The sequence below is a fragment of the Herpailurus yagouaroundi genome, unplaced genomic scaffold (genome assembly GCF_014898765.1).
Source record: "Herpailurus yagouaroundi ecotype Mexico unplaced genomic scaffold, PumYag 267, whole genome shotgun sequence".
NCBI classification, from domain to species: Eukaryota; Metazoa; Chordata; class Mammalia; order Carnivora; family Felidae; genus Herpailurus; species Herpailurus yagouaroundi.
This window is the reverse complement of record NW_024412484.1, coordinates 1095420-1119302: the sequence shown is the minus strand read 5'-3', so window position 1 is coordinate 1119302 and position 23883 is coordinate 1095420. Positions and strand designations below refer to the sequence as shown.

General features: G+C 66.4%; 1 protein-coding gene across 2 annotated transcripts in view; it reads right to left on the bottom strand.

Moving 5' to 3' along the window:
• COL5A1 (collagen type V alpha 1 chain) overlaps positions 1–23883 on the bottom strand; it is a 148310-nt gene that overhangs the window by 3340 nt on the left and 121087 nt on the right. The window contains exons 44-65 of one of the 2 annotated variants that reach the window (XM_040461514.1): positions 23708–23761; positions 22757–22810; positions 22557–22664; positions 21454–21507; positions 21242–21349; positions 20166–20219; positions 19288–19395; positions 18623–18676; positions 18391–18444; positions 17397–17450; positions 16717–16770; positions 15948–16055; positions 15793–15846; positions 15651–15704; positions 14413–14520; positions 12898–12951; positions 12090–12125; positions 11633–11686; positions 10713–10968; positions 9746–9858; positions 7252–7320; positions 3844–4077 (exon numbers count right to left, since the gene is read on the bottom strand). In XM_040461514.1, coding sequence (XP_040317448.1) covers positions 3844–4077; positions 7252–7320; positions 9746–9858; positions 10713–10968; positions 11633–11686; positions 12090–12125; positions 12898–12951; positions 14413–14520; positions 15651–15704; positions 15793–15846; positions 15948–16055; positions 16717–16770; positions 17397–17450; positions 18391–18444; positions 18623–18676; positions 19288–19395; positions 20166–20219; positions 21242–21349; positions 21454–21507; positions 22557–22664; positions 22757–22810; positions 23708–23761 — 1896 coding nt within the window. Of the gene's footprint in view, positions 1–3843; positions 4078–7120; positions 7190–7251; positions 7321–9745; positions 9859–10712; positions 10969–11632; positions 11687–12089; positions 12126–12897; positions 12952–14412; positions 14521–15650; positions 15705–15792; positions 15847–15947; positions 16056–16716; positions 16771–17396; positions 17451–18390; positions 18445–18622; positions 18677–19287; positions 19396–20165; positions 20220–21241; positions 21350–21453; positions 21508–22556; positions 22665–22756; positions 22811–23707; positions 23762–23883 lie in introns of both variants that reach the window. The other variant, XM_040461515.1, reaches the window with a different exon arrangement.

The window sequence follows — 23883 nt, the reverse complement described above, 5'->3', positions numbered from 1 at the left end:
ACAGGACTGGGCCCACTCAGTGGCCCCTCAGTCCGGCCACACGGCCACAGAGCGTCTGCGGGAACCCCAGTCTTTGGTCCCTCGATGCCCCGTGAATCCAGCTGGCCTCCGGGGGCCGAGGGCCGAGGGCCGAGGCTGGCCTCTCTCCCACCAGGAGGTGCGTGGGGGGCAGCGGGGCCCCCTGAACAGTTACGTGGGAGGGGCGTGACCTGGCAAACCGTGCTGAACTTTTTGGGGGTCTGGGGTTTGCTGAGCACAGCTCACCAGGAGCCCCCCGTGCCCCACCTCCACGTTCCACCGGCCCTGCCCTCCGCCCACACTCCAGCTCTGGCCTGCCTGCGTGGCCCACTCTCTCCATCCGCAGGGTTCTCTCCTTGGAGACGTCGTCTCTCCACAGAGACAGGATCTTTTCTTTGCAGAGTAAACCCGTCTGAGGGGGGAGCTGCCACTCTTCCTGGCCCAGCGTCCGGTCTGGATATCCCGCCCTCTCGGGTCCTGCCACGGCAGCCAGAGATGCCCGAGGACCGTCGCAGAGCTCAGAAACGGCCACCGTGAGGACGGGGCACGATCTCCTCTCTCCGGCAGATCAGGGCAGCCGATCGACGTGCGCACCGTTTTCTAAGGGGCAGGACCGTGGCTGGGATTCCAACGGTGCTGGGTCTTGGGCCCGGGCTCCGGGCCAGCGGTGCCGGCTTCCGCGGACCCCACGGTGGAGGAGGAGCCGGGTCCTTCCAGCTCTGGGCAAGGTGGAGCCACGGGGGCTCCCCTCAAATCTTCGCCCTTTCCGGACGGCGGCAGCCCTCGCGGGGAGAAGAGGCAAGTGGCAATGTCGGGAGCCACTTTCGGTTGTGACAAGTAGGTGGGGGCCTGGCAGCCGGTGGGCTGAGGCCAGAGGCGCCGCTCAACATCCGACAACGCACAGGGCACCCCCACCCCAACCCCACACACCCGAAGACTCGTCTGGCCCCAGGTCTCCTCCGTATGATGTAAGGGGCAGAAGCAGGAAGGAGTGGTGGAAACTACGGGCAAGGAGAGTTTAGCTCGATTCCTACAAGAGCTTCCTAGTGCTGAGACCTTGCCACCACGGCCTGAGAGCTGCCTCGTGTGGTAGTGAGCTCCCTGTCAACGGAGGCATTCAAGGTGCAGCTGTGCCAGACGCGGACTACGGTGGGAAGGGGGTGGGAATTGAGGAGACTCCATTCTGTCACATCCTACGGGCCTTGGGCAGGTCACTGGGCCCCTCCTAGCCTCAGAATTTGCTTCTGCAAAATAAAGGGAAGACCCCAATCAGGGGTTCTTACCCAGAAGCGGGAGCCATCCTCGTGGCGTTTGGGGCGTGGAGGCTAGTGGTGACCGGCGGCCCACATGCTGCCGGCACACCCACGCCACCAGAGGACACGGCCAGACAAGGAAGGCCTTTGGCTCTGGGGTGAAGGAGCCGGGAGCTCGACCTTGTGCCAAGACGCAGGCAGACCCAGGCAGGCGGGCTCCCGGTTACACAGCACCGCGGGGAACTCCTGGCGGCTCCCGGCTTTGCTGTCGCAACGAGTCGGGGAAGGAGCGTCTACAGAAAGAGACGCGGGGGCACCTGGATCTTTCCGGAAAGCTCTCTGGAGCCTGTCTGAGCTGCAGCGGGGAGCCAGGCAGCCCGCACTGTAGCCGCTGAGGGTCCTGGGCTGACGAGGTGCATTTTCCAGCATCCCCCCCCAGCCACCCCCCGCCCGCTGCCCCTGCAGGGACGGCCCCTCCGCTTCTGGAGGACCAGGCTGCTCTCCTCACCAGATGGCCTGTGCTGGCCCCAGCGGACTGGAAGCCAGGATGCTCCAGAATGCTCCGAGCCACATTCAAGCCCCTTCCCCAAGGACTTTCTGCTCTAGGAGACACTTCTTTGCCCTTCACGTCTCTGCCTTTACTGCCTTCAACTAGCGGGCCTCTGTTGTCAAAAACAGTCACGGGAACTGAGGGTTCCTCTGGGGCTCACGGCGGGCTGAACACAATCCCGAGCGCTTTTTAGGCGAGATTAGAAGTGCTCCTGGAGCCACCCTCTGAAGCAGATGCTATTACTGTCTCTACTCGCGGGAGGCGGGGAGGCAGGGATAATTTTACCTGCCGCCTCACGACCTTCTCACAGCAGCTCCCGTGTGTCAGGAGCGTGAACAGATGCCAGGAGGTTAAGGCCCCCTCCCGCCCCCCCCCACCGATGCGTCTGGACCCCTCCCCAGGGGACTGGACTCCTCTGCTCTTAAGCAGGGACGAGTCCCGCACATTCCCCGGTCAGACCGCAGGACTGACCCGCACAAATCCCAGGGCACGGGGCCGCAGAGGGCAGGGGCAGAGTGCCTGGGGGAGCCCACCCCTCTGGGCGTCCTGGCCTCACACTGGGCCCTGGTTCCCTCCCCTGTAATCCCCACAGTGGCCCCGGGGGGGGGGGGGGGTGAGAAAAGGACCAGAGGGCCCCCTGGGGGCCGGAGGGGGCAGTCTCGCCCAGGGCACCAGCCAGGGGCGGAGGCAAGCTCCGAGCCTGGGTCCCGCTCTCGGTGAACACCGGGCACCTCTGCCCGCTCACCTTCCCTCTGGGCCCAGGTGGCACCGCAGAGCCGTCCGCGACACTCTGGCCTGGCCCAGGGGGCGCCAGCCACCCTCAGCGGACCGGTCCCAGGCACGCCGGGACAGGATGGGGCAGGAGCGGGGACGGACACAGAGGCGAGAGCACGGGCTTGTCACACGCACCTGGTGGCAGCTCAGTGCGGGGGGACGCCCTCCCCGGCCCGGGTCACACCGTGACCAGCTCTCACAAATGCCCTTGCTGCTCCGTTCAAAGAGCAGGTCGGGCGGCGGAGGTGGGGGGGTGGGGCAACTGGCGGAACCACCGGAAGAATTGGAAATCACAGATGGTTTGCTCCACCCAGAAATCTTCCGGAAGGGCCCTGTCTGGGGCTGGCGCTGGGGATGGCCACCAGGTGACCGGCACGGTGCCTTCCGGAGAAGGACATCATGCCTGGAGGGAGGCCCCGCGGAGGGCCGGCCCTGCTAGTGGAGCGGGGGTGCAGCCCATACTACCTGCCCCCGCGGGAGCCGGCCTGGGCACCTCGGGCAGGTCCCTGAAGAACAGGGGCCGGGAGGGGACAGCAAGACTCAGAGGCAACGCTTCCTGGCGGCCCCCGCCTCCAGCCTCTCAAAGGCCCCAGGAGGGGCACGCCCGAGGATCTCAGCAGGACCGGGCCCCCAGTGCGCGGCTGCACCTTAAACGTCTCCCGGGACACGAGGACACGGCTCAGACCTGTGGGCTGCCCAGGGCTGCCCCTCCCCCGGGCACCCAGGCCTCGCTCTGGGGGGGGTGGGGGGCACAGGCGGGCGTGCAGAGAAAGGCAACTGTCGCGGGGCCCGGGGCCCAAAGAGCGAGGCGCAACTCCAGCCCTGACTGGCCGTGCGGCCTGAGCAAGCCTCCCGTCGAGCCTGCAGGCAGAGCGGCCCTCTCTGGCGGGCGGCGCGGGGCCCGGGCCTGACCCTGCACCCACAGAGCACAGCCCAGCACTTGGGAGCAGACCCAGCCTGGGTCCCGGCCGTTCCCAGGAAAGCCCTGTCCAAGAAGAGAGCCTCTGATTCCCAGCCGCGCTGACAGGGGCTCCTTGTCACACGTGGATGGGGCCACGGACCCGGCTCCCCGGCCTCCCGTGTCAGGGCTCAGCTCTCCCGGGTCGGGCGCCCTCGCTGCCCCCTGCACGCAGCGCAGGGCCGGCCCCGGAGGCGCCCGGTGACAGACCTGGCGCGGACCGAAGGACGAACGCCGGAGGCCTGGAGGGTGACACCCCGCCCCCCGGGCCAGCCGCGTGTGACACTCACAGCACAGCCATCCACCAGGGCGCGGATGTAGGGGCTGTTGTCGTAGGACATCTCCTCGTCGTTGGAGCCCAGGAAGCGCATGGCCTTGTCGTAGCTGCCCGTGGCCGCGTCCTGCCAGGCAACTGACTGGTAGCAGTTGTAGGTGATGTTCTGGTTGGCGGAGGCACTCAGGAGGCGCAGGAAGGTCATCTGGACCACCCCCACGGGGTTGCCCTCGGCGTCCACGTAGGAGAGCTGGGGGGTGGGGAGACAGGGAGGGGGCTCAGCAGCGGGGGGACACGGCCTCCTGCACGGCCCACCTCTGTCCACGTGCCGTCTCCTCCTCCAGAGTGAGAGCCACGCCGAGGGCAGCGCCCCGGAAACGTGCCACACTCCCGGCCCCCCGCCCCCCGAGGCCAGGGCGCACCGGCTCCCGGGGGGCTCCCTGGAACAGAGCTCGACACACCTCATTTCTTCCAGACACCCACACAGCCCTCCCACTCCTTCTGGCCTCGCGGGTTCCTACTCCTCCAGGGCTCAGTTCATGTTCCTCCTCCTCCAGGAAGCCTGCCCAGGTCAGGTGCCCTTCCCCACCTTAGCCTAGCTCGCTGTCTCTTTTCCCTACTGGGCTGGAAGGCCCTCCATGCCAGCGCTGGACCCCGTGTCACAGGCTCCTGGTGCGTGGCCACAGCCCGCCCCGGACTGAGAGCACCCTGAGGGCAGAGACGTGGCCCATAGTCCAGTCACTGTGCCTGGGGACTAGCCAAAGGAAGGCGCTCACGAGATCGTGGTAATAAATGAAAACCTTTTGCTGGGCACCTATCACGTACTAGACCCTGGCCACGGAGCCGTGAGAACTGCAGACAGAGAGAGCAGGGGGCCTCGGGGGCAACTTGGGCCAGTGGGGGGTGAGGCACGGGGTGCTCGAGGGCTAGGGCGACCGGGCGTCCTCCTGGAGGCACAGGGGAGCCATAGGATGGCACTCGGGAGAGGCCATTTCCACCTCTCCCGGGGCTCAGAATCCAGGGGAAAGCAGAGCACACCTTCCTGCGGCCTGGGGCGGGGCTCAGTGTTGCCCACACTTCGAGGGGGCAGTCGGGGCACCCTGGGGACGTGAGCCTCCCAAGAAGGCCCCTCTCTCTGACAGCAAGCCCCGGGCACGGCATCAGGGAAAGACAACGTGTCAGCTCTCAGGGACTCTCTCCAGCGTCACCAGCTGGTTACCCCAAACAGGGCTACCGGGCTCGGCGGGGCAGGCACGGGGCGTCCCGGGAGGCGAGCCTCGGTTTCCGCATCCCGAGCAGATTCCAGCTTTCTGAACAGCAGGACGCGGCCAGGGGACGTGGGCGTCGCCCTGACACCCCCAGCCCGCCCCGGACGAGCCTCGTCCCACGCCAGCCAGGCATCGGGGTCTGAGGCTGGCCCCGGAAGGGCCGGCTGAGCACCTGAAGGGGAATGAGGCCCACTCGCTTCTATCCACACACATATAACCAGCGAGCACGGAGGCGGGGGGGCCTGGCCGGCGATCCGGCCCCTTCCCGCCAGCTCCGGCTTTGCACACGGCGACCGGACACCTCACGGTCGGACCCTGAGGAGGAAGACCGAATACCAACCGGCAGTCCGGGCCATCAGGTGTTCCTTCTGGGAGGAAGCTTGACTGACTGGAGGAAGCAGACATGCACAGGGACAGGCCAGCGAGCAGCGCGGGACACAGAAGGACCCGAAGCCCCCAGGGCTGAGCGGGGCCGCGGGACGGCCGAATCCCGCCGCGAGTCCCCACCTCCCAGTGGGAAAGGGGCTCCTCGGGGTGATCTCCACGGGCTGGGTCCCGGGCAGCCCGTCCAGAGAGAGAGGCCATTCCTTTAGGAAGGGCCCCGCCTCTACGTCCGCCAGGACGGTCACGGGCAGCTGGCAGTGCCTCAGCGGGAAAGCCCAAATAAGCAGGTGCTTCCGCTGGGTCCCACCTCGGTCTAAAGTGTGTGAGACGGGCCGGAGGCAGGAGGCCGGCTACCGGGGTGGGTGGCGGGAGACGGTGTTCTGAGAGAGGGGAGAGGGCGCGGGGCCACGAGGCGGGTCCTTCTGTGAGCTGGCTGCTCCTTCTGAGGCGAGCACAACAGGGGTGGAGGGAGGAGAAGGGGCAGGTGGAGAAGCAGGTGGGGGGCCCGCCGTCCACGCAGGGAGATTAAAGAGGTCTCCACAGACGTGGGGAGGCGAGCGCGAGCCTTCAGAGTGTCTGCAAAGAGTGGCTTGGAAATCCAGGACGTGGGCAGCATGCGATACTGTTAGCTATGGAGTGCCGCAGGGTGTAAGGACGAGGGGCCCCGAGGGCGGAGACGGGGCAAAGGCCAGCGGGAAGCCACCGCTCCGTGAGTCCTTGGGGGACGTGGCTTCTGCGCCCGCGGGCAGGGCCGTGGCGCCGGCACGGGTGGCGGACGGCCAGGCGGGGAGCCACGGAGCTCCCACGACATGGCTCCCGGGAGGGGAAGGACCCTCTCCGGGGGCGCGTGGAGAGGGGACAACCAGGTCCGAGGACGTGAAGGCTGGGAGCGAGGTTGGACACCTGCTACGCACCCACGTCCTGGGCCCTCGGCCCCTTCGCCTGCTAGAAGGAGGGCACAGGACTCTGTGCACTGTATTCCAGAAAGAGGTCCGATCAAAGCCCTGGGACGGTCAGAGAAACATGCTGGCCGCCGGCCGCACGTAAAGGAGCCCAGACTGGCCCTCGGTCTCCGTGCCGGTGACAGAACATCACTGGCTTCCTTCAGGGTATTCCGTGCCCTTCCATCTCTAAGAAAGGTCACTGGGACTGGCTCCCCGGGAGTTAAAGCAGGGACCAGCCTAGTCGTGCGGGATGCGCAAAGACGCCCGTGGCCGGGTGGGCCATCAGGACGGCCCCTGGCCCGGCAGCCGCAGGGGCCCGTGTCCTGAAGAGAACTCAGTTGGTCAGCGGCCCAGGACTCGCCTCGTCTGACCTGCCCGCTAGGACGCGGCGCTCTAGAAACCCCTCCGGCTCCTGGGGTCTCTGGTCCCGACTCCTAGCGGCGCCCGGCTGTGGCTCTGGGCGGCCCGTGCACCAACCTCCTGTCCTAGACCGACTGGAAACCCGCCCGCCTGCCCCCAGGCCGAACAACCCCTCGTCGGGGATGGCGGGCGCCCAGGCTGGGTCTGGCTGTCGCGTGCCGTGGAGCAGCTTGGCTGGAGGGGCTCGAGCAGGGGCGGCGCACGGCGGCCGGCAGTGCCATGCAGAGCCGCGAGCCAGGCTGTGCCGCGAGCAGGCAGCGCCCCGGCGGCCACTTACCAGGGACCCTCGCTTGTACTGACTATACCAGGTAGAAGGTTGCTCTTTGGGCCAGCGGGCCATTTTACTCTGTAAGATACGAAACGGACGCGTCTGAAGGACAACCGCGCGCGAGTCGGAGGCCGCCTTACCAGTTTACCGCGCTTGAATTCACTGAACCAGGAACCCGGGTTTTCTTTGGGCCAAGAAGTGATCCTGGCCTAAACATCGAGCGGGGAGGTGGGGAGGGAGAGAAACAGAGCGACAGGGTTACTAGGAGCCTGCCCTGCCTGCAAACACACCTCCTCCCGCCCGCGGCGCGCCCCTGCGCCTCGCCCCACGTGAGGCTCGCCCGGGGGACAGCCCGGGGGCCACGGCGGGGACAAGGGGAGAGCGGGGGCCTCGGTATCCTCTCCGTTTGTGCACATCCAGCCGCCAGCGCGGGGCCCGGCACTTGCCAAGTGCCGGGTGGGGCCGCGGGGTCAGGGTGCGGACGACCGAACGGATTCCCGGGGACCGAGATGAAGGCAGTCATGACAGTAAGGGTCAGCATCTGCTGACGGGCCAAGGGGAGCACACTCGGCCACCCCGCCGTGTGATCCGCGGCTCTGCCTGGGGACGGGGTGGGCAGGGGCGCTGCCAGGGCTGGGCCGGCTGGGCGTGAGCCATGCAGGTGGTTGATGCATGTGGTGGGCGTGCGCGTGTGTGTGCGTGCGTGCGGTGGGCGGTGCCTCCCTGAAGACGCAGCGTGGAGCCGACCCGGTGGCAGAGGAGGGCCCCCAGCTGGCGTGTGCTCAGCGCAAGGCCGAGGTGCTGTTCCCAAGGTGGGGCCCAGCACAGAGCGGGCTCGTACCCAGTGCACACTCAGTGCACGAATGCATGCGTGTGACCCCTCCTCGGGGAGGACGCCTGCCCCTGGCTCCGGGAGCCGGAACGGGGAGCCGCTGGCTGCAGGCACAGAGCCGGGGAGCCCAGCGGGCGGGCCCACGGGACCCAGGCCCCACAGTCTGCTGTGCGCAGCAGGGGAAGAGGAAGCCTGACTCCCTGTCCTGTCCCCCCGGGCTTCCCCTCTGGGGTGGCCTCGTACCGGGGAGGGGAAGGGGCCTCGGGGAGGAAGAGGCACCCCAGTGCCCCCTCCTGTGCATTTCCGAACGGGCACCCGGCCTCCTCTGGGAAGCAGATGGCAGGTGCAGGTGGGCACTCCTTCTGCCTTAACCCCCCGCCCTCCTGTTGCCTGACGGGGAGGGGCCGGGCGCCCAATTTGCATGAGGCTCAGTCCGAGGAAGAGGGCAGAGCAGTGGGGGTCACTCAGCCCCCCCGGCCCGCTGTCCGCCCAGCTACAACGCCAGCTCGGGCTCCCGGGGGTATCTGCTGGTTCTCCAGAAGCGAGGCCGCTTGGCGGGGAAAGAGCCACAAAAAAGGATGAGAACCAGCGTCTTTTCCACCCGAATTTCCTCCTGGGCCTCTGCCAAACGGGAGGGTCCTGCGGCTTGCGTTGTCTTTTTGAACCTCAGGGCGTTTGTCGCTGGGCATAAAGGGATTTCAAATTTCAGGTTGGGGAGAGTGTGTATAAGATAGGGGCGGCTCAGGTCACGATCTCACGGTTTGTGAGTTCGAGCCCCGCGTCGGGCTCTGTGCTGATGGCTCGGAGCCTGGAGCCTGCTTCCGATTCTGTGTCTCCCTCTCTCTGACCTTCCCCCACTCACGCTCACATCTCTCTCTCTCAAAAATAAACACTAAAAAAATTTAAAAAACAAAACAGGGGTCCCCAAATCGTGCCTGTCAGGGTGGAGCTCCTGTCCCTGTGAGCCGGGCCTTCTGTCCAGGGGTGCTGGGGCCCCCCCGTTTCAGCAAGATTTAGAGATAAGGGGGTCCTGACGCTGCTCTCTCCCAGGGGATCTGCTTCTCAGCGCTGTGGCCAGTAAGGAGCTGTAGGCCTCAGGCTGCCCGGCTCTCCTGCATCGGAGCCTCGACTGTCTGCACAGCTGGCCACCTGAGGGGCGCTGTGGAGGTCTGCGCAGGCCCCACGCAGGCCCCACGCAGAGGGCTCTGTGCCATCTTTCAGCTAGAGACGTCGCTCACCTTACCTGTCCTGCACCAAGGCGGAAAGGAGCCCACGTCCACCCCACACACCCATGCACACACACAAACCCCCGGCACGGAGGCGATGGCTGATGTTGATGGTCCACGCGGTCTCTGTGAACCAGAACCCCGCCCGCCGACACCCTGCACCCAACAGACTTCAGAGAGACGTGCTGTACTCGGGACAGACAGGAGCAGGTGCCCAGGAGGAGGCTCCTACTAAGAACTGAGGCAGACGCCAGCCTCTAAGAGACGTGTCCGGGTGACTTCGTACTTGCCCCCAAAGTCCCCCCCCCCAAGGGCCTCAGGTCGGCCTGGGGTCAGAACCGCGGGGTCATCTGAGGAAGGCTTGGAGCGACCAGTGGTTGAAATCCCAGCCCGGGGGAAGGGGGGCGAAATGCCCAGGGGCTACCCTCTTCAGCCCTGCCACGGCACGAGGCTGTGCCCACCGTGTCCCGTGGCTCTGGTCTACTTTCCGGGGGAGAAACCTTCACCTGGAAACCGCCGGAGCCGTCAGCCCGGCCGTGCGGTGACAGGAAGGCAGTCGGGGAGGCAGGCACTTACCCCCTCGGACTTCTTGTCGGGGAAGACGCACGTCGCCCCTCCGGCCGTGAAATTGCAGTAAACTTTGAAGGAGTCTCTGGAGCAGCCTTGGTTAGGATCTACCCAGTATTCACCTGGACGGCAGACGGGGAGGTGGGTTCGTGAGCTGCTCCCTGCGTGGTTCCAGAAGCATCCGCACCCTGTCGGCTCAACCGTTCAAAACCCACGGCCCGGCCCACAGGCCGCCAGGGCGGGCCTTCCCCGGGTCTGTGCGCTCGCGCTCTGCCTTTCGTGCTGCACCCACATGGAGGCACGACGGACCCGCCACCAAGAACCGGGCGGGAGGGTGAAGCCCAGGGCCCGTCAGCGCTGGCGAACGGCCCCCGCGGCAGGCGGAAGGGAGTACAGAGATGCTCCAGGTGGGCTTGGAGGTTCACGCGCTTGGGGTCAGAGAGGCCGGGGACCGGGGACCTCGGGGGAGAAGCGCTCACGCCTCCCAGAGGGGCAGCAGCCGGCCGGCTAACGGGGCCGTGGGCTGCGTGTGGCCTAGGGCCGTGAGCCCGGGAGGGGTGCTGTGTTTCCGGAACAGTCCGGACAGTCCGGGTCTCGCAGGCTGCTTCCTGACACTAGGACGTGTCCAATGGCACGGGGAGGGGACGTGACCCCCGCGGCAGCCCTGACATCAGGCGTGCTGAGCACACGGCACGCCGTCTCTGCCTCTGGTAGGGCACGCGCTTCTGTCCTCACTTCACGGACGGGGCAGCCGAGGCTCAGGGTGACAGGTGACGCACGAGACGGTGGCTGAGACGGGACTGGAAGCGGGCCCCGGGCCACCTCGGAGCCCGGCCCTGCTTCCCCGGCCCCCCTTTCCCGGGGCGCGTCCCGCGCTGCCTCCGTCAGGCCCGCAGCTGACGCACGGATGGGGGCCCCGAGGCCGTGTCCTTCCCACCGCGCGGGCTGCCCCGTCCCGGCCCCCGTGCGCCCCTACCGTCCGGGAAGTCGGGATGGCAGAGCTGCAGGTCCTTGCAGGTGCGTGCGGGGTTCTGCTGCGTGCCCAGGGGCCGCTTCATCTGCTCGATCTCTAGCTTCAAGGAGTTGAGGGAGCCGAAGATCTCCTCCATGCCGTCCGCGTAGTCCGCGTAGCTCTCGCCGGCCCCGTCGTCCAGCAGCTGGCTGGCGTCGATGTTCCGCCGGGTCCTGGATGCCTGGATCGGCAGGGGCTGGATGACCTCGCCGGGGGGACCCTGTGTGCAGAGAGGACCAAGGGGCTCTGGCGGGAGCAGGGCCAGGGGACCGGGGGGGGGGGGGGGGCCGGGCCCCCCGCCCCGGCCCCAAACCCCGGGCCCCCGCGGGGGGCTTCTGCTCCCTCTTTCCTGCTCCGGAGCGTGGCACACCCCTCCCGGCCGCCAGGCCTCCCCTGCGCACCCGCCTGCCTCCGCCCAGCCTCGGCTGGACCCCCAGCGACCGGCTCTGCCCTCGCCTCTGCAGCCCAGCCTGGGGCTGCACACGGTTGGGACCACACTAACACCTGCGGGAGGAGCCCTCCCGGGGGCCGTGTGGGGGCCCCAGCCGAGGACAGACACAGGAATCGAGAGGCTGTGTTGCCAACACGGGGTGACCCGGGGGGCGTGCCCCACAATCTGGCTCGTCAGGGCCTCTACCCATCACCCCGGGGGCCTCGTGTGGTGCCGCCCGCTGTCGCACGCACACGGATGCGCACACACGCACGCACGCGCACACGCACGTGTGCACCCTCTCCCCCTCTGCCCAACCAGGCCTCCCAGAGGGAGGCAACTGGACCCCGTCCACCAAGTCCTGGACGGCGAACAGCACCCACAGACGCTCCCACGACCGCCTCCGCGTCAGGAGAGCCCCCACCCCACTTTCAAGTGTTCGAAGGGGACTCACCGGCGGGCCGGGGGGTCCTGGGTGGCCTGCCTCACCCTTCGGGCCAGTGGGACCCTGGGAAAAAGGAAAGAGAACCAGGATGTGACTTAACCCCACCTCGTGCCCTGGATGATCTCCAGAAACCTGCATGGAGACGGCAAGGGACAAAGTCTAGCGTGCCGGGGGGAGGACGGCAGAGACCCTCCTGTCCACAGTCCCAGCTGTAAGAGCCTGACGCCCCGAGACGGGAGCTCAGGCACACCGTCCTGCTGAGGTGGGGAGCGACGGCCCGAATGCCTCTGTCTGCAGCGACCCGGGCTGCGGACGTGCTCAGGACCTTCAGCTCTGGGAGAGAAGCATGAAGACCGAGCCATCAGGGGTCGAGGGGGCGAAGGCGGCCCAAAGCGGTCAACCAGGGGGATGCGCGCCCCTCCTCCCCCGGGGCAGAGGGGGCCCATTCGGGGTGCAGGCCACTTACCGAGGAGCCCTTAGCACCTTTTGGCCCAGGAGGACCCTGCAGAGAGCGGGGGACGGAGCGTCAGGGAGCGGGCACCCCTTCGCCTCCAGGCACCCACCTCGACCCACGGCCCCGCTCAGGCCGGGCTGGGCCTTCTCCCCCTCCCCTGCGCCCCAGTCCCTCTCCTAGGAGCCTGAGCTTGTACGGGCTTGTCTGGGGGGCAGGCTGGCGCTCACCCACCGGGAGGCCGAGGGGCCTGTCTGACGTGGTCACACTGCCCCCACCCCAGCAGAGACACCGCACATTCAGGCAGCCAGAGTTAGAGGGAGAGCAGGGCCAGCGTCAGATCCACGGGGCCACCTTGGGCCGCACGGACCCAAGGGGCAAGCGGAGGCTGGAGGCTGTGGGGGAGGACCCTGGTGTGCAGGGTGCCCTGGGAATCGGGGGTGCCCTATGGATAGCCCCCCCACCCCTCGTCCGGGCCGAGCAGTCCGGCTCATGCTGATGGGGACACTGTCCTCACCCCCCCCCCCCCCCAGCGGATGTGTGCGGTGGAACAACCACGTTCCCTCAAATGCCTGCCTCCCCTACCTGGACCCGGGGCCCAGAGACCCCACCTCGCTGTGTGGCTCACGGCCCTGATGTGGAGATATGGGCAAATCCACCCTGGGCCCAGTGTCCATTGGGCAGTGGGACCCAACCCCGGGTCTCCTGACTGTCCTGTGACCCTCCCACCACATACTGAGGCCCAGGCCCAGGCCCAGGCTCACCGGCCTCCCTACTCCCCCCCAGAACGACCAGGGACCACCCGCCCCTCCCAGATACACACCGGCAAGCCGGGAGGGCCCGGAGGGCCGATCGGGCCGGAAGGACCAGCGATGCCCTGAAAAGGAGCAGAAAACACGGGCCATCACACAAGGGAGGCCACAGACACACTCGCCTGCTGGAAGCCGAGTTCCTCAGCTCTCACGGTCTCTCCTCCAGCGGACACGGCCCGCCAGGGGCCCGAACACGTGCCGGGAGGTTGTCCGTCCCCCCCTACCCCCTCCCCCGCCCGGCTGCCCGGGGCCCGGCCAGACTCTGGCACCTTCGGGCCATGGGGGGGCGATTTCGTAGTCACCCCTTCTAACGTTCCGACTTGAAATACACAAGCCCCACACCCAGTGGTCCCCCCGTTGCTGATTCCCACTCGTGGTGTGAGCACAGGCCCTGGGGGGCGGGGGACGTCAGTGTCCTGGGGTCCCTTTGTGCCTCCCCTCCGTTCCTCCGCACGTAGAGCTTGCAAGCCAGACCCCCGTCCACACAGGCCAGCCCGGCTGGTTTTAGCCTCCGGCACCCCCGCAGCCGCAGGGCGCCCAAGGCTCACCTGGAGCCCGGCCTCCACGTGAGCTTCCCCCTGGGGCGTAAGCGCCCGCCAGGGCAGAGGGAGGCCGAGAGAGCCCGCCCTTCCCCCTCCCCCCTGCCACACGGGGCCCGGGAGGGGGGAGGGGGGCTCCCCCCCCCCCCCCCCCGGCCAGACGCTGCAGAGACCGGTTTGCTGTGACGGCTGACTCTGGTGGTGGAGACCCTGGACACCCTCCTAATTCTCGAGGTCACTGGTCACCACGCCCTGGACAGCTCCCACTTGGGGAAGACGGTGGCAGATGGAACAGGGGCTCTGGAGGACACCACCCTACAGCCACAGGCGGCCGTCAGCGGCCCCACTTCGTTCCCTGCCCCCGCGGCTCTGCCTCACGAGTGCTGCCCCCTTGCGGGTCAGGCGGGGGCCAAGGTGGGCGCAGCCAAGGGCGTGAGCACCTTGGGAAGCAGAGAGTTATACCCGGAACGAAGCCCTCGCTCACACGGGGAAGCGCACAGCCACGGCAGGCCCGCCTCGTCCCCTATCCCGCTGCCACGCACACATCGCCCTTCTCCGGCCACGGGGTCCGCCTGTGCCCTGCCCTCCCGGGGCTCGGTGGTGCGGGGCCGGGAGGATCTCTCTGGCCAAGGTTTGCTGGGGGTGCAAACTCCAATCACTACTGTGGTTCCCAGGGAAGTCTAGGGCCAGGCGTGCACATCCGGGGTCGCGGGGAGCCCGGCCCGCGGGTCTGGCAAACGTGGTGGAGACTTGCCAATGACCTGGGGGCAGTTAGCCGGGTCACAGGCCCTCGAGCGGGGTGAAGCAACGCCCCCTCTGGGGCCACCAGGGCAGCGTCCCCTCCGCTGTTCCCCTCCAGACGCGACGGACGTGAGGACATCCTCGCAGCTTTAACCGGCCTCGGGTCCGCTGGGCACGGAGCGCCAGGTCGTAAGCCGCTTCTCACCATCCGCGAGGACGCTCCCTGGGGGGCCCCACCTCACGCACCTGTTCGCCCTTAGGGCCGGAGGAGCCCTGGGGGCCGGGGAGACCGCGGTCGCCCTTTTCACCCTGTTCGCCCGGAGGTCCGATGAGTCCGATCAAGCCTGGATGACCCTGTTTGGAAAGAAAGGCATGAGGCGGCGCTCGCTGTGGCCGCGCCTCCATGCCAACCACGTGAGCCGGCGGGACGTGGCACGTCCCGGCCACAGGAAGCCACGGAGTCACCGGCCAACACCTCCCGGTGTGGAAACCGGCCTAAAGACAGCTCAAGGGACAGACGAGCAGGTCAGACACAGTCGGCCTTCGGTCAAATCATGGTCTAAAGAGAGAGGGAGACACAGATCCCAGACCAAGGTGATAACACGGTTTCCTGAGTGACGCTGTTTTGTGCGTCTGCTGTGCGCTGCCCAGTTTTTCTGCGGCCACCGTGTATGCCTTTTGTTATGGGCACAGAGACGTTTATGGACTTAAGGGAAAAAGCTACAGGGTGTTATAGATACGACAATTTTTCATGTTTCTCTACAAGGGACGCTCTCTACACAGGCTTACGTGTGTTCATTTCGTAGGAGCCTGTGGAAAGCTCTAGAAGGACTCTTCCAGTTTTCCTTACTTTAGGGATCGAGTGGTGATAGGCACGGAGTAGAAAAGAAACAGACTCCCCAGTCCTTTTTAGAAGGAACTATCTGGGGGGGCGCCTGCGGGGGCTCAGTCAGTTGAGCATCTGACTTCGGCTCAGGTCACGATCTCACGGTTCGCGGGTTCGAGCCCCGCGTGGGGCTGTGCCGACGGCTCGGATCCTGGAGGCTGCTTCGGATTCTGCGTCTCCCTCTCTCTCTGCCCCTCCCCCGCTTGTGCTCTGTCCATCTCTCTCTCAAATAAATAAACATTAACAAAAATTTTTTTAAAAAGAAAGAACTATTTGCTTTGTGTGCTTTCTACCTGTCCATAAATCAGCGTGAGCAGAAAAAAATCACCCCCCAGCTGGAGAAAAGGAGCGGGCTTTGCTGTGCTGCAGAATCCACAGCGGGCACACTGCTCAGGCCCTGCACACCCTTCGGCCACGGTCTCCCACCGAGGACAGTGACCGAGTCCCCCATACAGCACAGACTGGTTACATTCCCAGCCTTCCAGGACCTGTCTCCGGCCAGCAGCGGGCACTGGATGGACAGGTGGCGGATAGTTTGAAACCCCGGACGTGAGGGGCCCCGAGTCACAGCCTCAGAGGCACCGGAGTCCTGTCTTACCTTTTCCCCCTTAGGGCCAGAATCTCCTTTGAGGCCGGGGAGTCCTGGGGGACCCTGCGGGGAAGAGGTGAAGGGATCAGAGCTCTCCTCCCCAACCCCACCCTCCACCCCTGCCGGGGAGCCCCTCAGGATCATCACTCACCATGGGGCCGGGGGGACCGTCGGGGCCTGGGGCGCCTGGGAGACCTTGCTCACCCTGAAACGCAACCGGCCCTCAGCATGAGCCCCACAGGGCCCATCCTGTGCCCACGCCCCCGCCCGGCAGCCGCTGCCCCTCCCCGGCCCCCGTTCGCTCACCACAGGGCCAGGGATCCCTCGCAGGCCATCGGGGCCGGGCTTCCCAGGGGCCCCCTGGGGGCCGATGGGGCCAGTCTTCCCAGGAGGACCTTCTAAGCCGGCTTCCCCCTGCAGGGACACAGATGCTTGAGGCCGTGGCCACCTTGGCCCACGACCACCGCCCAGAGGACCCCAGATGCCCTCAGATATCTGGGGCTGTCCCAAGTTCTTTACGGAAGCCACCCTGACCAACTCTCCACCCCCCTAATTTCCTCGGTCGTCTGGGCTTCCCAGTCTCCAACGATCTCGGCCACCACGGCCGTTCCAGCCGGCCCTGCCTTCATGGCGGGCTCAGCCACCACTGCCTGGGCAGGCCTGGGCCTGGAGGGCTCCTGTCCCTGCATCAGTTACCGACAGGGCAGCTCCAGGAGGCCCACGGGGCCATCAGAGTCACAGGGAGCGGCCCCTCGAGGGCCCTGTGCGCCCCGCCTTCTGCCCGGCCCCGCGGTGGGCACTGGGTCAAGCGCCAGGCCGGGTACCCCAGCACCCCAGCTGCCCTCTCCTTAGGCTGGAGGGGCGGACGGCCTGCGGGCCTGTGGGCACCACAAGCCGTCTCCCTCCCGCTTTGCGGCGAGAGCCAGGCCTCCCTCTGAGCCGGCCCCAGCTCCCTGCTGCCTCTGTGGCTTTCCTGTGTCCCCACGTCTCCACTTCACGCCCGACTCGGCCGCCATGCAGGCGGTGGCTCTTCTGGGAAGCTCGACAGTCACGGCTGAGCAGAGAAGCACATTACCTTGGCTCCCTTCTCTCCCTGTCTGCCTTCGGGGCCTGCGGGGCCGGGGGGGCCCTGGAACAGAGCAAGGGAACAGCATGTGAGGAGCTGTCTGAAGCAGCCGGAGCCATGAGGTCTGTGTCTGCAGGGAGACGGGCCGGGGGGCGGGGGTGGGGGTGGGGGGCTCCCGGGCCGCTGGCCAGCATGGATGAGGCCCCCGGAATGAGTCCCATCGGTCTCAGTTCTGGAAAAGGCCTCCGGGTCAGTCTGGGGAGGCCTCTGGCAGCCCGCAGTGCTGGGGCCCCTTTCCCGCTCACACACCAGGCAGGCCAGTCTACCACAGCACCCCCCAGACGCTAAGTATTCAACGTGCAGAGAAAGGCCCGTTTCGCCCGCTCTGACTTTTGAGAGAGGTCTGACGCAGGGGGCGACGCCCTCTCCGGCTTCCTGGGTGTCTTTCCCCCCACGACGGGCACCACCGATGGCATCAGCACTTGGCCTCCCCCAAAGCACGGGGCGACCGACCTAGCAGGTCTGAGGTTTGATGACACGACGGGGCTGGAGAGCACTCCTCAACCGGAAGCAGGTGCCCGGCGAGGGCCGCCTAGCGGACGCGGGGCCAGGCGGAAGGGCGGAGGGGAGGGGCGGGCCTCACGCAGAAATCTCGCAGGCAGGGGCGACGTACAGGATTATTTATTTACCCTTTTGCCTGGAGGCCCAGACGGTCCCGGTTCACCAGTAGGGCCCGGGGATCCCTGGGGTCAGAGAAAGAACACAGAATTTGGGAATCAGGGTCGGTCAGACGGACGCCTGGCACGAAGTTCTCGGCGTGTGCGCCCCGTCCTCGGCCGGCCCCGAGGCTGCCTCCCTCTTCCTCTGGAGCTGCCACAAGTCCCGGGTGAAGTCATCCCGCACCGGGGCTCCAGCAGCAGCGGGACCGGGAACCCTGGCTCGCGGCCACGGTTCTGCTGCATTTTCAACCAGCACTTTCCCACCGCGTAGCAATGACTCTGGATGCCCAGCGACCGTCCACACCACCCCCTGCCCACATCCCCGGCGACAGGAGTGGACCCCGAGGCACGGGGAGGACAAGGGTGGCCCCGAGTCCCAGCCCCGGGAGCAGGGGAACTCGGGCATCTCCGGGGCTTTGTTTGCTGCTCGTCTCACACGGGCGACGCCGGCCCGTGCCCGAGGGTCGAAGTGCCCAGCAGCGACCTGCCTCGTTGGTGCAGGGTGGGGGTGAGGGAAATCGGTGAGGACTCTGGGGCCATCCCCGAGGAAGGGGAGGCCCAGTGGGGTCGGTTCCGAACCGGGCACACGTGGCTGGAAGCGATGTTTCAGAAACTCAGTGTCGGGGATAAGAGGCAAGTCTAGTGTAATTCCAGCCCAGGGGGCTGACCCGGGCAGAGCCCTTTGGGGGAGAGGCACCAATTAGGCAGAAATAAGGCCATCCTGACATTCACGGGTGGGCTTGGGGTGGGCAGGGGCTCCCCGGGGACAAGTGACAAATCAGCAGTACAGCTGTCCCCAGCTTCCACCAGAGCCCTGCAGGGAGCTCGCGGGGAAGAATGGCTCCTACGAGGGAACTGGGCTCGGCTTTTTCTCAGAAAGGAACAGAGCAAGTGGCAAATCCCAAGAGCGCTCGACACCCTCCACCAGGTAGCCGGGGTCCCTGGAGGTCACGAGTGGACTCACCGTTTGCCCAGCCTCACCGTCGTCCCCTTTGTCACCAGGGGGGCCATCTTGACCCTGAGGGGATAAAAGCAAGTTCCTCTTGTCTCCCGAGTCACACGCCAATGCCCACCGTGTCCCCAGTCCCTTCCCGAGAACCCAACCCTCTCTGGGCGGCCAGGCGGGAACTCCTACGGATGGCAAAGGCAGGGCAAAGGCTGGCGGGGGTGGGGGCTCCGTGGCCTTGAACACCTACCGCGGGGCCAGGCTCTCCAGGGGGACCAGGATCTCCAGGAAAGCCGACAGGGCCCTGAAACAGACAGAGAGGCACGTCGGGGCCCCGAGCAACCGGGGGGCTGCCGCCGCATCCCCAGGACCCCCGCCTCACCCAGCCCCTGCAACGCCCTCTGTGTGACACCAGGAGTGCGCCCACGGCCCGGAAGCTCCCCGGAGACCACCTCATCCCAGCCACACCCCACGCGGGCAAGGAAGGCTCAGCGCTCCGCTTTCGGGGCACACGGAGGAGGGCAGGCGCCGTGCCCATGACTCCGCTCCCGGGGCTCCAGGCTGAGACCAGGCCCAGACCTTCAGGCTTCTAGAACATGCTACTAGAAGTCCCTTCTGAGACGAAGCGGGACAGGCCACGGGAAGGTGGCATCCGCGTAGACCGCTGCTCCTGCAGCCCATTTAGCAAGCTTCCCGGGCTGGGCACGTGAGGCCCGGAAGCCCCCCGCCCCACCCCTCCTCTTCCTCACCTCCACATCTCCGGCCCAGCCGCTGGTGTGAAAGCCTCTACGCTCTACAAACGCTACCCCAAGACCCATCGTGGTCGGGAGCTTTAGTGCGCCAGCAGAGAATGAGAAAAGCCGGGGCCCGGAGGTCGCCAGCTTCGGGGCGCCCTGGCATCTCGGAGTTACTCACGGGGCTGCCTTTGGGACCGTCGTCTCCAGGAGGGCCTTTGGGTCCAGGGGGTCCAGCTGCACCAGAAGGGCCCGACTCGCCCTTCTCGCCCCTTTCTCCTTTGGGTCCCTGGAGGAAAGGCCAGCGTCGGTGCCCTCGGAGCCGGCCCCAGTTTCGCAGAGTGCCGTGCTGGCCTCAGGCGAACCCCCTTGTTTGCACGGGAAAGCGAGTGCCCTCGGGGTGGGGGAGGGGCGACACGCTGGGCCCAGTGGGTCCCCGAAGCTGCTCGTGCTCCCCAGCCCTTGGTGGCCCCCGGCGATGGCCTGGCCCCGCTGGCATTCCAAGGTGGGCCTGATGGGCCCACCGGCTTTCTGGGGCCCCTGGAGGGGACCTTTGGCTTCCAGGTGGGAGGGAGGGGCTGCGGGGGCCCAGGACACCCGCCCACTCCCCGGTGTGCAGGTGGAGGCGGAAGCGAGAGGCCAGGAGACCCCCATCCACCAGCCGCCTTCTGTGCCCGAGAGCCTCTCACAGGCCGTCCTGGAAAGAACGCCCGTCTGACCTGCGAAGGTCAGAACATTCCAGTCTGGGCTGATGAGGGGACAACTGCCCCCGTGTTTGTGGCAGCCCACGAGCAGGTCTGGATCACCGCAGACGGCGGAGGGGCTTACGGCCTTCGCTCGCGGGTGTTCACCGCCAACGTCTTCGCGCGCACACACACACACACACGCGCGCGCACACACGGGCAGACTCGCACACACACGCCCTCTTGGTACGGTAACCCCACAGAGGTAAGCGTGAGGGGAAACACGACTCCCGTTGCGTGGACGGGACAACTGGGGCAGACTGTGAGCCTCCCACCCAGCAGGGGCCCGTGGTCGGGGCCCCCCCAGCCCACTCACCGGAGGGCCCCCCTCTCCAGGCAGGCCAGGCTCTCCGGCTTCACCAGGCTCACCCTAAGGAGGAAACGCGACACGGTTACGGTGGCACCGAGAACAGGGGCCCCGGCTCCAAGCGCTTAGCAGACCCTCACTGCCGTCGGGCAGGTGGGGGCCCGGGGCGAGCGAGCGGCCAGCGCACTGTGACGGCGTGTGGGGTTGGAGGGCAGACGCGTCCCTGTCAGGGCGTGTGTTGGCCTTGGTACTCGCAGGCCGTGACGTTCACACAGAGGAGGGGACCAGAGCAGGCTGGGCGTCACGACGAAGAGAAGGCAGTGGGAGGGACAGGGGACAGCGCAGGGGGGAAGGGCCGGGCTCAGGCAGCGAATACGCAGCACCACAGGCTCAGAGGGTGCAGCCGCCCTGGGCGGAGGTGGGCGCGCTGGGAGGGAGACGCCTCCGAGTGGAGGCAGCTCATCATTAGTTCGCGGGCTTTAGCAGGAGATGCTTCTCTGTTAAGGTTCGTATCGTAAAAGATGGGCAGTGACGGAGAACTTCTTTCAATTTAACGGGCTGATGTCGGAAAGTTCTGGAAATGGTGTCCAGGGACTGCAAATGGGCAGGAGCACGTTTTTATCCCGAGGAAGTAGGGCAAGGGCTTTAGCAGTGGAGCAAGGTCACGGGCACCGTGTGGAGTCCTGCCCGCGCACACGAGTGCACACACAGAGCCCGCCCTGCTCACGGAGGCATCCCCAGGGCCCACGCCCTGCAACTCATCCGATCGGATGAGGGGGACCCCAGGCTGTGAAGCAGGAACGGTAAACGTGGACACGCCCGCACTGCCAGGAACGGACAAGACCCATCAGAGCCGGATCTGGGAGGGGGCTGGGCCTCCCTGCTGGTTGTAGCGCTTGGAAATTCTGCAAACGGCCACCAGGAACAGGGGTCAGAGCCCCCAGCTCCACGGCACGGGTCTGCCAAGTGTCAAGGTGCGTCTGACGGGAACGACCCAGCAACGCCCCGCACGCCTGTGTCCGCAGCTGGACACACACACGCACGCACACACATCGGCCGCGAGAACAGTGAGGGGTGTGAGTCACCTTCTCTCCCACCGCACCGGGATTGCCTATGCCACCCGGAGGCCCTGGTGGCCCGTCAGCGCCTGGAGCTCCAGAGGGTCCTCGGGGGCCGGGGGGGCCCGGGGGTCCCTAGGGGAAGGAGAACCAGTGAGCAGAGACAAAATGCAAACTGTGGCCGAAACAGAAACGAGCCGCCACGCCCGGCCGGGCCGGCGCATCCTGGTCACGCTTACCATCTGACCCACGTCCCCAGTCTCGCCCTTCTCTCCGGGAGGTCCCGGCAGACCCTGGGGACAGGAACACGGCAGAAACTTAGCAGGTCGGTGTCGTGCTATCCCAATACCCACGAGGCCTTCACGGTCTCCCCACCACCGCGCCAAGCAAGCATCCAAGAGCCTCAGAATGTGCTTCTGAGCGTATATAGCCAAATGCGAGGCCACCCCCGTGATGCCAGGTCTCGGAATTAGCCGGAGGAAATCGTGAGAGAGCACTTGGAGATTTACGGACCAAGGCGCTTGCCAGACTGTCCCATTAAACAGTAAAACCTAATGAGCCAACAGCAGGGAAATGTCAGAATAAATTATGTCGCCACCATATGCTGGCAGTGACTAAAAATCACGTTTTCAAAATAAATAAAAAGGGACACGTCTAAAGAATACTTAGTAACCCGAACACAACGCGTAAAGCGAAACGCAAGGAGCTGCGCTCAAACTTTCCGTACGCTCCGCGTGATTCCGGTTTTGCAAAAGCTGAAGGAGACCACGCGCGCGCGCGTGCGTGCGCATCCACGGAGGTAAGACGCGCCCGGGCGTTTAAAGCCGTCAGTCCTGAGTCGTACGTTTGCCAGGCACTCTTTTCATCTACAATGCTTACAGTGGGTCAGTCATTTCCACCATCTCTGCAACGAGTGCGGGAACCCACACCGCTGGTCAGGAGGAGCAAATACGGACACGTCTGCGGCCACGGGGGTTTGCGCTGTTTCCGATTAATGAGGAAGCCCCGGGAGGCCCACAGAGCCTGGTCTTAGATTTCCCATTCTTAAAATGTCAGGAGAGGGGTGGGGGAGGGGAGAGGAGAGGGGAAGGAGGGCAGAGGAGATGAGAGGGGAGAGGGAATCAGGACGGGGAGAAGGGACAGGAAGGAAAGGGAAGGGGTAGGGGAGGGAGGGGAGGAGGAGTGGGGGAGGGGAGGGGAGAGGGGGAGGGGAGGGCAGAGGGGGAGGGGAGGAAGGGGAGAGGGGAGACGAGAGGAGGGGGACGGGAGGGGCCGCCACCGCAAAGATGAGGGCCCTTCAGAAGGAGACCACCGCCCTTGCACAAACCCTGTGGTTAGTTACCTGCAGCCCCACTGGCCCGGGGGGCCCAGGAAATCCTCTTGGACCTTCGTCACCTTTCTGCCCAAAAAGGCCCTGCTGGCCGCGAGGGCCCGGCTCACCGTCGGCTCCCTGCGGGGGGGGGGATGATGGAGCCGGGGGTGAGGAGCCGCTGCCGGTACCCCGCCGGCTCGAGGGGCTCGGGATTAAGCACGGATACTCACGGAGGGGCCTGGCTGTCCGATGGGGCCCTGAGGACCGGTGGGCCCAGGCGGACCCTGGAGGGAAAGGACAGAGACACGGCTGCTTTCCCGGGGCCAGAGCGGAGGCCGACGGGGAGGGCCGGTCGGGGCAGAGACCACGGTCCGAGGCCATCAGCTCGGCCCCCACGCGTGGCCGTCGGTGGAAGGATGCCGGCCCGGCGGCAGGGGCGTGTTGTCGCGGGCGGTGCTGGCGGCCGCCGTGCATCATCTGAGCTCCCACCACACGCCCAGCCGCGGGCCCCGGAGGCCCTGCGTTAAACACACGATGGGCGCCACGCCGCCCCCCACACGGGGCCAGGACCCGGCTCCAGAGCGCGAGGCTGGCGGTGCGCCCCAGGCACAGCCCACTGTCGGCCCAGGGAGCGAGGGAGGGAGGAAGGCAAGGGAAGCAGCACCGGGCGGTGGCCCCCACGGGCACACGGTCACTGACCGCCTGGGGACACCAACCCCCCGAAGAGGCCCAGCCACTCAGCAGAGTGGACAGGTGTCACCCGTACCAGGAAGGAGCTGGCCCCGAGTGACACTGTTTTTCAAGAAGACACTAAGGCCCCTGAGCAGACTGAGCAAAGGAAAAAGGGGCAAAACAAAGAGGCAGCGGTCAGGGTGCCCGTGGCCCTGAGCACCGAAGGGCAGCCGTGACCCAGGCCTGCAGAGCCGAAAGCCTCGAGGACCAAACGCTCCACTGGCCTTACTTCCCAAAACCCGTGAATGCCTCCCGCTTGTCTGTTCACAAGGGACTCACTCAGGGACATACGTACGTGCACGCACAGACACACACACACGCCCGTGTGCACACGCGTGCATGCACGCCACCCACACGTGGGTTCCAGCAGCCGTGTCCTGCTCCGGGCTGCTGATGCTGCCACGTTGAGGACGACGTAAACGCCAGCAGGGAGCGCGGGGTCCCCGTACCTGCTCGCCCTTGTCCCCCTTGCTCCCCTTCTGTCCAGGCTCCCCGATCTCTCCCTGCGGAAAGACCAGGAAGATCTGTTAGCCCCGAACCCTCTGCATGTTATCCGCTCTCCATGATTATTTTTTTCTAGAGATGAAGAATCATCTTCTCTCTGGGGGGGGGGGGGGGGGGGGGG